The sequence below is a fragment of the Heterodontus francisci genome, chromosome 4 (assembly GCF_036365525.1).
Source record: "Heterodontus francisci isolate sHetFra1 chromosome 4, sHetFra1.hap1, whole genome shotgun sequence".
Classification (NCBI taxonomy): Eukaryota; Metazoa; Chordata; class Chondrichthyes; order Heterodontiformes; family Heterodontidae; genus Heterodontus; species Heterodontus francisci.
Window position 1 is genome coordinate 87,876,751 of NC_090374.1, and position 13,988 is coordinate 87,890,738.

The following is a 13,988-nucleotide window of genomic DNA, read 5'->3' on the forward strand; positions in this document are numbered from 1 at the left end:
GGAGTCAAGGCCTTTTGTCTTGGCTCCAACTTTTTAAATTCAAATTCCCTTCCTTGTCTTTTTCTTTCTCTTTTTCCCTTTCTCTTTCCTACTGCTCTGCTTGCTCCCTTTGAAATCCTCTCCCTTTTGCCCTTTTCTCACCTCCTTCCTTTTTCCTTTCTTTTTCTCGCTCCCTTACTCTGTCCTGAAATTCTAGCTCTAACCTCTTCATGTCTAACTGAATCTGTGCCAGTGTTACCATGTCGTCTTTCGATTCTATTTGTCTCTCTGGCCACTAGTCCCTGAATTTCAGGTCTCATAGCTTTTGATTGAATATATACCTCCAAGTGCTCTGCCACACTTAACATCTAGGAACTATAATCTATTCCAAGCTGCTGCACAAACGCACTTGCTTCAAAAGTAGCCATTCTGGTAGTGTAAACTTTAATCTAATGCACAAGAAACCTGGTGTTTTCCTTTTCCCCTTTGCAATTATTATTACGAATAGTCATTTGGTAGTACAGAACATGAGTATTGCTGAAAATAGAGACATGTTGTTGAAGCTTTTCATCTTGCACTCATGAGGACAATGCGCAAGAATACCAATGTAAGGGAAAACAATGACTTTATACTGTACAAGAAGAGAGTGCTGATTGGTTGGCAAGTGAACTCTGATTGGTAGATGCATTGCCATGGAGAATGCACCAGTTTATGGTGACTGACCGTTAACTGCCAAGCTTTGTTTGAAATTTAAACCAGGCAGCTTGACTCTGTTTGTTTGGTCAAGGCATTGCCCTGAGGAATGAACCAGTGAATTGCTGTCACTTATTTTGTTTAGCTGGAACAGGCGCAATATTTGTACATGTTCTTTCTGTCTGCAAAGAACAGGACCCTATGTATTAATATATGTAGCTTCCAGTACGCGCAAATGTGTGCTACACTGCGAGCCCTACTGACTATCTTAAATTGGTTGCCAGCATAATTCTTAGCACACTGAGGATTATTTAGCAAATGTTGTCCAATCACCACAACCGTGTCCAACCCATTTCCCGCACTTCCACCCTCACCCCTTCCCCTCCCTCCCAGAACCGCAACAGGGTTCCCCTTGTCCTCACTTTCCACCCCACCAGCCTTCACATCCAAAGGATCAGCCTCCGCCATTTCTGCCAACTTCAGTGTGATGCCACCACCAATCTCTTCGTCCCCTCCCCTCCCCTGTCAGCAATCCGAAGGGAGTGTTCCCTCCACGACACCCTGGTCCACTCCTCCAACATCCCCAACACCTCGTCCCCTTACTATGGCACTTTCTCATGCAATCACAGGAGGTGTAATACCTGCTCTTTTACCACCCCTCTCCTCACCGTCTAAGGTCTCAAACACTCCTTCCAGGTGAAGCAGTCATTTACTGGTACTTACTTCAATTCTGTATTCACTGCTCACAATTCTAGGCGCCCCTCTACATTGGTGAGACCAAATGCAAATTGGATAGCGGCTTTGCGGGACACCTCCATTCAGTCTGCAAGCATAATCCTGAGCTTCCGGTTGCTTGCCATTTTAAGTCAGCACGCTACTCCCATGCCAACATTTCTGTCCTTGGCCTGTTGCAGTGTTCCAGTGAACCTTAACACAAGCTTGAGGAACAGCACCTCATTTGCCGATTAGGCACTCTACAGTCTTCTGGATTCAACATTGAGTTCAATGATTTCAGAGCATGATTTCCTTTTATTCTATTTTTTATTTTATTTTTTAACCATGGGCCTGTCTTTAAACTTGTTTTTTCAAGTTTTTGTTTTCGGACAGAGCTGCTTATTATTCTGTCATTAACACCCTCTGGGCGAATACTTTGTCTTTTCATACTACTATTGGTGCTCCCTTTGCCTTTGTTCTGTGACAGCTTTGTCATTCAATCTCTCCTGCCCTCTGCACTTTCACACACCTTCCTTTTGTGTTGAGGAACCGACTAGAGAACAGGCTATCTTAGATGTAGTATTATGTAATGAGAAAGGGCTAATTAATAATCTTGTTGTAAAAGCACCTTTAGGGATGAGTGACCATAATATGATAGAATTTTACATTATGTTTGAAAGTGAGGTAATTCAATCTGAAGCCAACGTGTTAAATTTGAACAAAGGAAGTTATGAAGGTGTGAGGGGTAAATTGGTTGAGGTGGATTGGGAAAATACATTAAAAGGTATGACATAGGCAATAGATAGTCTTTAAATAATTATTACATAGTTTACAGCAACTATACATTTCTTCAAGGCGCGAAAACCCAAAAGAAAAGGCAGTCAACTGTGGATAACAAAGGAAGTTAAGGATTGTATACGATTAAAGTCTTGCTTCAATTGTATAGAACCTTTTAGACTGAAGCTGGAGTACTGTGTGCAGTTTTGGTCCCCTTATCTTAGGAATGATATTATTGCCATAGAGGGGGTGCAACTAAGGCGGGACTGTCCTTTGAAGAGAGATTGGGGAAACTGGTCCTGTATTCTTTAGAGTTTCGAAGAATGAGAGGTGATCTCATTGAACCCTCCAAAATACTTAAAGGGATAGACAAGGTAGATGCAGGTAAGATATTTCCCCTGGGTGGGAAGTCCAGAACCAGGGGACACAATTTCAAAATAAGGGAGAAGCCACTTAGGACTGAGATGAGGAGAAATTTCTTTACTCAGAAGCTTTTTCCCAGGGTGGAAGAGTCAGTTACTAGGGGACATAGCTTTAAGGTGCGAGGGGCAAAGTTTAGAGGGGATGTGATAGGCAAGTTCTTTACACAGAGGGTGGTGAGTGCCTGGAACTTGTTGCCGGGGGAGGTGGTGGAAACAGGTACGATAGCGTCGTTTAAGAGGCATCTTGACAAATACATGAATAGGATGGGAATAACAAAGAACAGTACAGCACAGGAACAGGCCATTCGGCCCTCCAAGCCTGCGCCGATCTTGATGCCTGCCTAAACTAAAACCTTCTGCACTTCCGGGGACCGTATCCCTCTATTCCCATCCTCTTCATGTATTTGTCAAGATGCCTCTTAAACGTCTCTATGGTACCTGCTGCCACCACCTCCCCCAGCAGCAAGTTTCAGGCACTCACCACCCTCTGTGTAAAGAACTTGCCTCGCACATCCCCTCTAAACTTTGCCCTTCTCACCTTAAACCTATGTCCCTTAGTAACTGACTCTTCCACCCTGGTAAAAAGCTTCTGACTATCCACTCTGTCCATGCCGCTCATAACTTTGTAAACCTCTATCATGTCGCCCCTCCACCTCCGTCGTTCCAGTGAAAACAATCCGAGTTTATCCAACCTCTCCTCACAGCTAATGCTCTCCAGACCAGGCAACATCCTGGTAAACCTCTTCTGTACCCTCTCCAAAGCCTCCACGTCCTTCTGGTAGTGTGGCGACCAGAATTGCACGCAATATTCTAAGTGTGGCCTAACTAAAGTTCTGTACAGCTGCAGCATGACTTGCCAATTTTTATACTCTATGCCCCAACCAATGAAGGCAAGCATACCGTATGCCTTCTTGACTACCTTATCCACATGCGTTGCCCCTTTCAGTGACCTGTGGACCTGTACGCCCAGGTCTCTCTTCCTGTCAGTACTCCTAAGGGTTCTGCCATTTACTGTATACTTCCCACCTGCATTAGATCTTCCAAAATGCATGACCTCACATTTGTCCAGATTAAACTCCATCTGCCATTTCTCCGCCCAAGTCTCCAACCGATCTATATCCTGCTGTATCCTCTGACAATCCTCATCACTATCCGCAACTCCACCAACCTTTGTGTCGTCCGCAAACTTACTAATCAGACCAGCTACATTTTCCTCCAAATCATTTATATATACTACAAACAGCAAAGGTCCCAGCACTGATCCCTGCGGAACACCACTAGTCACAGCCCTCCATTCAGAAAAGCAACCTTCCACTGCTACCCTCTGTCTTCTATGACTGAGCCAGTTCTGTATCCATCTTGCCAGCTCACCTCTGATCCCATGTGACTTCACCTTTTGTACCAGTCTGCCATGAGGGACCTTGTCAAAGGCTTTACTGAAGTCCATATAGATAACATCCACTGCCCTTCCTTCATCAATCATCTTCGTCACTTCCTCAAAAAACTCAATCAAATTAATGAGACACGACCTCCCCTTCACAAAACCATGCTGCCTCTCACTAATAAGTTTGTTTGTTTCCAAATGGGAGTAAATCCTGTCCCGAAGAATCCTCTCTAATAATTTCCCTACCACTGACATAAGGCTCACCGGCCTATAATTTCCTGGATTATCCTTGCTACCCTTCTTAAACAAAGGAACAACATTGGCTATTCTCCAGTCCTCTGGGACCTCACCTGTAGCCAGTGAGGATGCAAAGATTTCTGTCAAGGCCCCAGCAATTTCTTACCTTTGCCTCCCTCAGTATTCTGGGGTAGATCCCATCAGGCCCTGGGGACTTATCTACCTTAATGCTTTACAAGACACCCAACATCACATCCTTTTGATAATGAGATGACTGAGACTATCTACACTCCCTTGATCATCCACCAAGTCCTTCTCTTTGGTGAATACTGATGCAAAGTACTCATTTAGTACCTCACCCATTTCCTCTGGCTCCACACATAGATTCCCTTCTCTGTCCTTGAGCGGGCCAACCCTTTCCCTAGTTACCCTCTTGCTCTTTATATATGTATAAAAAGCCTTGGGATTATCCTTAATCCTGTTTGCCAATGACTTTTCATGACCCCTTTTAGCCCTCCTGACTCCTTGCTTAAGTTCCTTTCTACTGTCTTTATATTCCTCAAGGGATTCGTCTGTTCCTCGCATTTTGGAAGATCCAATTCAAGAGTGAATTATACAGTAAATGGAAAAGTCCTGGGGAAAATTGATGTGCAGAGAGATTTGGGTGTTCAGGTCCATTGTTCCCTGAAGGTGGCAACGCAGGTCAATAGAGTGGTCCAGAAGGCATACGGCATGCTTTACTTCATCGGACGAGGTAGCGAGTACAAGGGTTGGCAGGTCATGTTACAGTTGTATAAGACTTTGGTTCGGCCACATTTGGAATACTGCGTGCAGTTCTGGTCGCCACATTACCAAAAGGATGTAGATGCTTTCGAGAGGGTGCAGAGGAGGTTCGCCAGGATGTTACCTGGTATGGAGGGCACTAGCTATGAAGAGAGGTTGAGCAGATTAGGATTATTTTCATTAGAAAGACGGAGGTTGAGGGGGGACCTGATTGAGGTGTACAAAATCATGAGAGGTATAGACAGGGTGGATAGCAAGAAGCTTTTTCCCAGAGTGGGGGATTCAATTACTAGGGGTCACGAGTTCAAAGTGGGAGGGGAAAAGTTTAGGGGGGATATGCGTGGAAAGTTCTTTACGCAGAGGGTGGTGGGTGCCTGGAACGCGTTGTCAGCGGAGGTGGTAGACGCGGGCACGATAGCGTCTTTTAAGATGTATCTAGACAGATACATGAATGGGCAGGAAGCAAAGAGATACAGACCCTTAGAAAATAGGCGACATGTTTAGATAGAGGATCTGGATCGGCGCAGGCTTGGAGGGCCGAAGGGCCTGTTCCTGTGCTGTAATTTTCTTTGTTCTTTGTTCTTTGTTCCAGCCCTTACGAATGCTTCCTTTTTCTTTTTGACTCTGCTCACAATATCCCGTGTTATCCAAGGTTCCCGAAACTTGCCAAACTTATCCTTCTTCCTCACAGGAACATGCTGGTCCTGGATTCTAATCAACTGACATTGAAAGACTCCCACATGCCAGATGTTGATTTACCCTCAAACAGCCGCCCCGAATCTAAATTCTTCAGTTCCTGCCTAATATTGTTATAAATAGACTTCCCCCAATTTAGCACCTTCACCCGAGGACTATGGTCACTGATCCCGAAATGCTCCCCTACTGAAACTTCGACCACCTGGCCGGGCTCATTCCCCAATACCAGGTCCAGTACGGCCCCATCCCTAGTTGGACTATCTACATATTGTTTCAAGAAGCCCTCCTGGATGCTCCTTACAAATTCTGCCCCATCTAAGCCCCTAGCACTAAGTGAGTCCCAGTCAATATAGGGAAAGTTAAAATCACCCACCACTACAACCCTGTTACCTTTACATCTTTCCAAATAGAGGGATATGGTCCCCAGAAGTGCAGAAGGTTTTAGTTTAGACAGGCATCAAGATTGGCGCAGGCTTGGCGGGCAAAATGGCCTGTTCCTGTGCTGTACTGTTCTTTGTTCTTTGTTGTGAATCTTTGGAATTCTCTAACCCAGACCAAGTGATGTATCCACTCGAAGCATAGCTGCCTTTCCAGTACATTCTACCCATCAATTTTCACCCCATTCGCTACCTCTACTATCTCCACTTCCACTGATATTTTGTCAACATCCTCTTCCTTGGTAAACACTAATACAAAGAGCTTAAGTATTCTAATCTTGCTCTGTGCTTATAAGCATATATAGCCCTCTTTGTCTCTAATAGGCCCCACCCTGCCTCTTACTAACCTCTAATAATTTACATGCCGGTAGAAGATTTTTAGGTTTCCTTTTATGTTGACTGCCATTGTATTCTTGTTACGACCAGGTGAAAAAGAGGTCTAGGGTTCCCTTTCAGCCTTCACCTAGTCTTATTGTAACGGGGTTTAATTTTAAACGCACCGTGTTTTTAGCTCCCCCTTGGTGAATCCTTGTTCACTGCTTTCCAATTATAAGGCAAAGAAACCAGCACACACACACTGGTTTTCTTAAGTTTAAAGAAGAAAGATTGAAATTTAGTAAACTTGAATGTAAACTCTAATTCGGTTGACGCCTATGGATACACGATGTGCCCACACTAGCATGCATACGCAAAATACATATGCAAACAGAGACAGAAAATAGCAGAAATAAAGTGGAAATGTTTGAGGCAATATCTGAAGAGTGTTTGTTACGGGTTTTCAAGCTCACTGCAGAGTCCTTGATTGTCGGTAGATCTAGCTTTTCGTTGGGGCCCAGTATTCTTCTTAAACCTTGTTCGCAATAGGAGACGCTTCTCTCTTGGGGTTCGTGTGTCTTCAGTGGATTTTGTTCCGTAAGAAAGAGATGGGAGCAGGCAAAAGAGGCTATGGCGAGCCAGCCAGGAGAGATCTTTTCAATCCAGGAGCAAACCGCTTTCTGCAGATTCTCAATTCAAACTGTCCAATTCAGAAAAAAACCCAGACTGCCAAGCAGGTTAGTCATGTGACTAACTGGTTTGACCACGAATGTTTGTGGATTGTATTGGAGCAGAGGATAGCTCCTTTGTTCCAAAACACTGTCTGTTAATATGCAGAAATGTCTTTCCAGCCAGGGGCCTGGCAACCCCTTGTAACAGGCCTTCTCTTCTTCCCAGCAACAATTTGAAATTTAATGTCCATGTGGTGAAATTAATATGCCTCATTCTTGGCAGGTGGGGGCCTGCATGACAATTCTCATATTCTGTCTTTGCCAGTCTTATTTTCCTTTTCAATTTCCCCTCTTAACTTATATTTGGCCTGGTTCTCGCTTGAAGAATTCACCTGATATGCATCATACACCATCTTTTTTTTTCCCTATTCTCTGTCTCTCTCATCATCCAAGGATCCCTGCTTTGGGTCCCCTAATTTTTGGCCTTATTGAAATGTACCTACCCTGTACCTGAAACATCTCCTTAAAGATCACCCATTGTTCCATTATAGTTTTTCATCTGTTTTTCATTCTATTTTACCCTGGTTAGATCTCCCCCTCATTCCATTGAAGTTAGCCCTCTTCCAATTTAAAAGTTCTATTTTAGATTGTACCTTGCTCTTCTCCATTACTAACCTAATCCTTATGATACACTCAAATGTTCACCCACAGACACTTGGCCCACCTTATTCCCCAGCACCAGATCCATCAGTGCCTCCTTCCTATTTGGACTGTGAACATACTGGTCAAGCAGGTTCTCCTGAACACATTTCAGAAATTTATCCCCCTCCTTACGCTTTCCTCTCAAATTATCCCAATCAGTGTTTATTTGGAATATTAAAGTCCCCCAATATCACCATTCTATAGTTCTTGCACATTTCTGTGATTTCCCTGCAGATTTGCTCCTCCCTCTCTCTCTATTACAAAATAACAGCAGAGCTAAATAAGATGAATAGTCTCCTACATATGTATTTCTCATTATGTGTGATTCTCTTCATTTAGCTGATTCCACATAAGAAACATACAAAAATCGAGTTTCAGGTGATATTTTTGCAGCACAATCTGTGTGCTGGAATTCAAAAGTGACTGTGTATTTATCTTCATTTTTATGAATAATTGTAACCAAATGCATTTTCAAACTAAAGGTTTGAAAGGAAATTAGTAACTTTTTTTTGTTCCCTGCAGATGATCATGCAGTTAAACTTCTGAAAGAAATGGGACCATCGAATATTGACATTGAGCTGAGGGGCTTAGCCCCAGAAGGAGGTGGTTCTTTGGATGTGATGCAGAGCTTTCTGCAAATGATCAGCTACATGCTTGGTACCAAGCGTGATTTTGAGTTGGCTCAGGCCTACCTGGCATTGTACCTAAAGGTAATTAGAGTTTTCTGTTTGGAAGCAGAAAAAATCTTTTTCATCTTACATCTTCCACACACTAGGATTTCTTGGAAAGACATGCTGAAAATACACAATGAAAATTCATCATGATGTTCCAGCTTCTACTTTACATAAAACCCCAAGATCTGAGCCTGTTCGTTTTCCTCCAGGAAAAGTTCTTTGCTTCTCACATTGGGCCTCTTATTGCCAAAATATAGGATGAAAGTTTTTTTAAAGGAATGGGTTCAATTACACAGGCAATGTTTTGGTGTGTGTAGGATACATTTCATTTGATGAATGAAGATGACCCCTCTCAATAGGTAATCAAGTGTTCAAAGATTCTCCATTGTCATTTGTACATGTAAATATTTAAGTTTTTATCATTCATACTGTGGGGTATATAATGTAAGAGTTGGGTATCAATTTGAAGATATTTGGATAACATTAGAACTTAATGCAGTGGAAATTACTGTCACCCATGGGGTTGGCCAGACCATCAGACACAGGCAATTAGGTTTCTGATACATCACCTCTATACAACAATTATATTTTAATGAAAAAGCAATCGTGTTTTTAGAAAAGTTACTGAAACATTAAAAGTTAATCCATTAAACAGCTTTATTTTGTTTAATTTTAGCATTAAACATTTCTAAGTAATACTTTAAGACCATCCAGACATGAATATTTTCAAAAGAATCTTTTTGACTTGTCTGTGAGCCATTTTAGCCCCATTTGTGTGAGTGAAATGAAAGTTTCATAACTTTTAATGATATTTCACTTGCATCCTTCTCCATTGTAACTTCTTTCAGTGATTTAAGCATAGGAACCAGGCATTGCTTTCAAGCATGCACCTGTCCCATTCTTCTCTGATTCGCTGTACATTGGTTATCCACAAGGCATATTCCCAAACCATGAATTACTTTCAAAGTCTAAGGAATAATATGCTGATTAACAGCATCCTGGTGACTTCATGTGCCAATTCCATCAGTTTGTCTTCCAATCTCCACGGCCCTATCATCGACTTGGAATCTAGATCACTGAATGATCTGACGATCTCTTTACCTTGATCAAGTGCTTTATTCAGTGAATGCAGCAAGCTTTTCAGCATATACGGGAATACAGCCACGTGTACCCATCTTAGTAGTTACCACCAGCAAGAAACATCTGCAGGCACTGTAACACAGCTTGTGATACTTTTTTCCTGTTGGCTAGGGTTTTGAAGTTCTAATGACTGAGAAGATATTGATTGTAATGTTCCAGTATTTAAATATTTCTGTTGCAAGGCAGCAGCTAGAATTGCTAATGAGAATTTTGTATTGCATTCTAACTTTTTCTATCAAATTTCTACTTCAACCATAAAATTATTCAGTCATTCATTTGTGAAGTAGGTGAATAGAAACTTAATTGATCAAGTTTTTGAAACCGCTAGCATTCTTGTGTTTTCCACTGACAAAAGGTGTTTTCATGAGATGTATCTCCTGCTGCCTTGATCTCCTTCCTGCTCAATTACTCTTGACCTTTATACTCGACTTAGTTATAAATGGCTCGCCATCCTTTCCCCCCCCTTTTTTTAAATTGCCATCCTCTGCAGCTGCTGCCCCTTCTCTAACCTCCCATTCTTCTCTGAGATCTTTGAATGTGCCTTTCAGCTTTATACCAATCTATCCAGAAATTGTGTTCTAATTTGTTTTACCTTGCTAAGCACCAAGACCACCTTGGCCAAAGTCGCATACCTGTGTGACTGACCAAGGTGCATTTTTCGTATTGACCTCTCCATTGTATTCAATATGCATGACCAAACCATAGTCCAACACCTCATCCAGTTTCATGGAACTGCTCTCAAATGGTTACACGCCTAACACTTGAAAAGCAGCCTGTGCATCTGCAGCAAAAGCTTTTCTTCCTGTTGTCATACCATCACCTTTGCAGTTTCCAACGATTTGACCTTGATTTTCTTCTCCTATTTATCTGCATGCTGACACACCCGATACATCATAGAATGGGATTTGTTTCCATGCGTATGCTGTTGACACCCAGCTCCACTTTTCTGCCAGTCCCCACCTCTGTTTTGAGGGGCTTACTGTTTGACAATATTCAATTCTAAATACTGCTTCCTAACCTGACCCCTCGGTATCTCTCTTCCCTTCTCATGTATCCATCTTGCCTCCACTTCCATCTGTATCCATCCCTGGCAGAAACACTTTTCCGAACCCCCTGCCCACCCCAAGTCACTTACAATAGCACTTTCAAGCTCCCAACTGTCTGGCCTTTGGCCCTCCATTTGCCATAATACTTCAACTAAAGATCTGTTTGATCACACCTTCACCTTTTACCTGTGTCAAACTCTTACTCTCTTTCACCCTGTTTGGAGCCCCTAACATGGCCTGCATCTGTACTCCCAAAATCTGAGGGATGCAGACCTGAACATACATGGTTTAGTAATTCAACGCCAAATCTGGCTGGACGATCAGACCATGCTGTACTTTTCCAAAATTGCTCACTCCTCCAGGATCATCCTGGAATGCATAACTCCATCTTATTTTCTTCACTACCAACAGTCAACATAAACCTCTAACCCCTGTCCCCTCCATCCTCACCTCCAGTAAGTGCGAGAGCTCATGGACTACTTTGCCAATAAGATTGAGATCATTATTTTCTCTCCTCCCTTGCCCACCAAGCCAAGTTTCCTCTGAACCCACCTCTTTTTAGTTTCTCTGCATTCTCCCCATGTACCCTCTCTGACCTCATTTTGTCCATGGGACCCACCACCTATTCTCTCGACCCCATTCCCTCCTAAATTGTTGACAATCCAACTTCCTTCCCTGCGCCAGTTGATATTTTAATGATTCTCTCTCCTCAGGTATCATGCCATCACCCCTTCTTCAAACCCCCTCGCCTCTCATCCCTCTGTCTTTGTAAATCACCACCCCAGTACAAGTATCCTTTTCTCTCTCAAGATCTTAGCAGGTTGCTTCCCAAATCCGTCTCTTTTTTTGCTGTAACTTCATGTTTGAATCTCTCCAATCAGGTTTCTGTCCCTGCCTCTGCACTGAAATAGCCTTAATAAAATTCAAAAATGGCAATGTAACTGTGACCATAGTGCACTATTCCTCCTTCCCCTTCTTGACCTGTGTGCAGCCTTTAACAATGCTAACCCTATCATCTTCTAAACCCTCCTTCAATGTCCGGACTGCAGATGCTGGAAATGTGAAATAAAAACTCAAAATGCTGGAAATACTCAGCTGGTCAGGCAGCATCCGTGGAGAGAGAAACGGAGTTAATGTTTCAGGCACATGACCTTTCATCACATTCAGATCCTTGATCAGTATGTTCTCAGCCCAACTAGAAATGAGGTATTGCTGGATCTGGTGCTGGGAAATGAGGTGGGCCAAGTGGACCAAGTGTCTGTGGGAGAACAGTTGGGTAAGAGTGATCATTGGATGATATGGTATAGACTAATAATGCAGGACTTCAAAATGGCTTCTGATCTCATCTCATTTTGATAAAATGGGGGGCTTTCACACTATTGTAGTGACTGTAGCTGGAAACTGAGCATCTGCTAATTCCTTTGTTTTAGCTCACTTTGTGGCTAGCTCACATCCATGTGTGATGAGCTGTTTAATTTCAATACAGACAGGATAATGAGTTTCAGTTTTAGCAGACGTGGATGTGTATTTCAGTGCAGGAGGAGATATGTGTCATGTGACTTTGTCCTCTCTTGTTGAAGGCAAGTGTACCAATCATAAATTCTTTTTTTATACATAACTCTTTGGTTTATTTTTGTATTTCCATCGCCCTTCCTGTGAACGCGAATCAGTACAAAGTGCCCCAGCACAGTCAACGATTTCTGATTTTTACATCTTTCAATTCTGGTAACATCCTTCTACAAACTCTTATGACCAGGTGAAAAAGGGGTCTAGGGTTCCCTTACCGCCTTCAGCTGGTCTTACCAGAACAGGGTTTTATTTTAAAACAGTGTTTTTAGCTCCCCCTTAGTGAATCCTTGTTCACTAACTTCCAATTATAAGGCAAAGAAACTAGCCAAACAGGTTTTCTTAGGTTTAAAGAAAAAAGGTTGAACTTTATTAAACTTAAACTCTAATTCAGTTGACGCCTACGGATATGCAACTCGCCCACGCTAGCACGCATTCCCGATTCACACGTGCAGATAGAGACAGAAAAGAGCAGAAGAGATAAAGTGGAAAAAGTTTGAGGCAATATCTGAAGATGGTTTTGGTTACTGTTCTTCGAGCTCGCTGTAAAGTCCTTGATTGTGGGTAGATCTTGGGCCCAGTATTCTTCTTACACTTGTTCACTGTAGGAGACCTTTCCCTCTAGGGGTTCATGTGTCTTCAGTGGATTTGGAATTCCATGAGAAAGAGATGGGAGCAGACAGACAGGAGAGGTCTTCTTCAGTCCAGGAGCATACTGCAGTCTCTCAGTTCAAACTGTTTGTACAATTCAGAAAAACAGCTGGTCAAGTAGGCTAGTCACATGACCAGCTGGCCTGACCACGTCTGTTTGTGGATTCGGCCATCCCAGCAGTCATCCTGAAATTTGACCTCCCTCACCTTCAATGTCTGGTGCTCAAAGTCCATTGTGGGGTAAATTGGATAAGGGAAGTAACCCCTTTGTCTTCACAAGCACTGTCTGTTAATATGCAAATGTATTTCCAGCCAAGGGCCTGGTGATTTTTTAAAACAAGTCCTTTCTTCACTTCAACAGTTTTCAAATCAATGTTCATATGACAACATTAATATGCCTCGTTCTTGGCAGGTGGGAGTTTGCATGACACCTCCACACGCAGCGGAATGAAAAGCGCATTTCATTAAAAGGGTCGACAGAAAATATGATGCAGAAAAAAAAATGCATTTCTGTCATTCATTCCCATTCTGTCATTCATAAATCCTAAAACTTGTTACAGCCTGTCTTTTCTTAGTGGCAGTGCTGCTTTAATTGCCCCTTTTTTGGCAACCCAACAAACATGTTGTTTGGGGATGTTTTTCTTCAGTTTGCCCATTTCCATAGCTGCCTAGGGTCTTTGAGATGGTTAGGTTTCATTAGCCCTAAGTTGAAATTTTTTTTTCAGGGGAGTCAGTAGTGGGCAGGTCTATCCTGAACTCTCCTTCAGTGCTTTGCTGAGTCATGCAAAGGCTTTTGACTTCAGGGGATGCGTGGTTCTCTAGTGTCTGCAATTACGTAGGAAGATGTGGGGTCTTTTCATATACCGGCATGTACAGCCACTGTAGTCTCGTGGGCTCTTAATATTTCTCTCTGGTACCTCTGCGGCACCACTAACTGGTGAACTACTGTCCACTCCTTGCTCTCAGGTCTGTGAGGAGAACTGCATTTCCTCATCAGTACCTCATTTTTTAAATAGCAATCAGGGACTCCCTCTGCTTCACTTTCAGACTGGGCAGCCTGTGCTAACTCAATACCGGGTCGCTGAGCTAGGTGTTATGACC

The 13,988-nt window shown here is 42.8% G+C and overlaps 1 protein-coding gene across 2 annotated transcripts in view; it reads left to right on the forward strand.

Annotated features, from left to right (window-relative positions):
- The window catches only part of wdr36 (WD repeat domain 36), a 189,069-nt gene that overhangs the window by 167,111 nt on the left and 7,970 nt on the right, over window positions 1–13,988 (forward strand). For both annotated transcript variants that reach the window (XM_068029813.1, XM_068029814.1), the window contains exon 22: window positions 8,333–8,520. In XM_068029813.1, coding sequence (XP_067885914.1) covers window positions 8,333–8,520 — 188 coding nt within the window. The remainder of the gene's footprint in view (window positions 1–8,332; window positions 8,521–13,988) is intronic.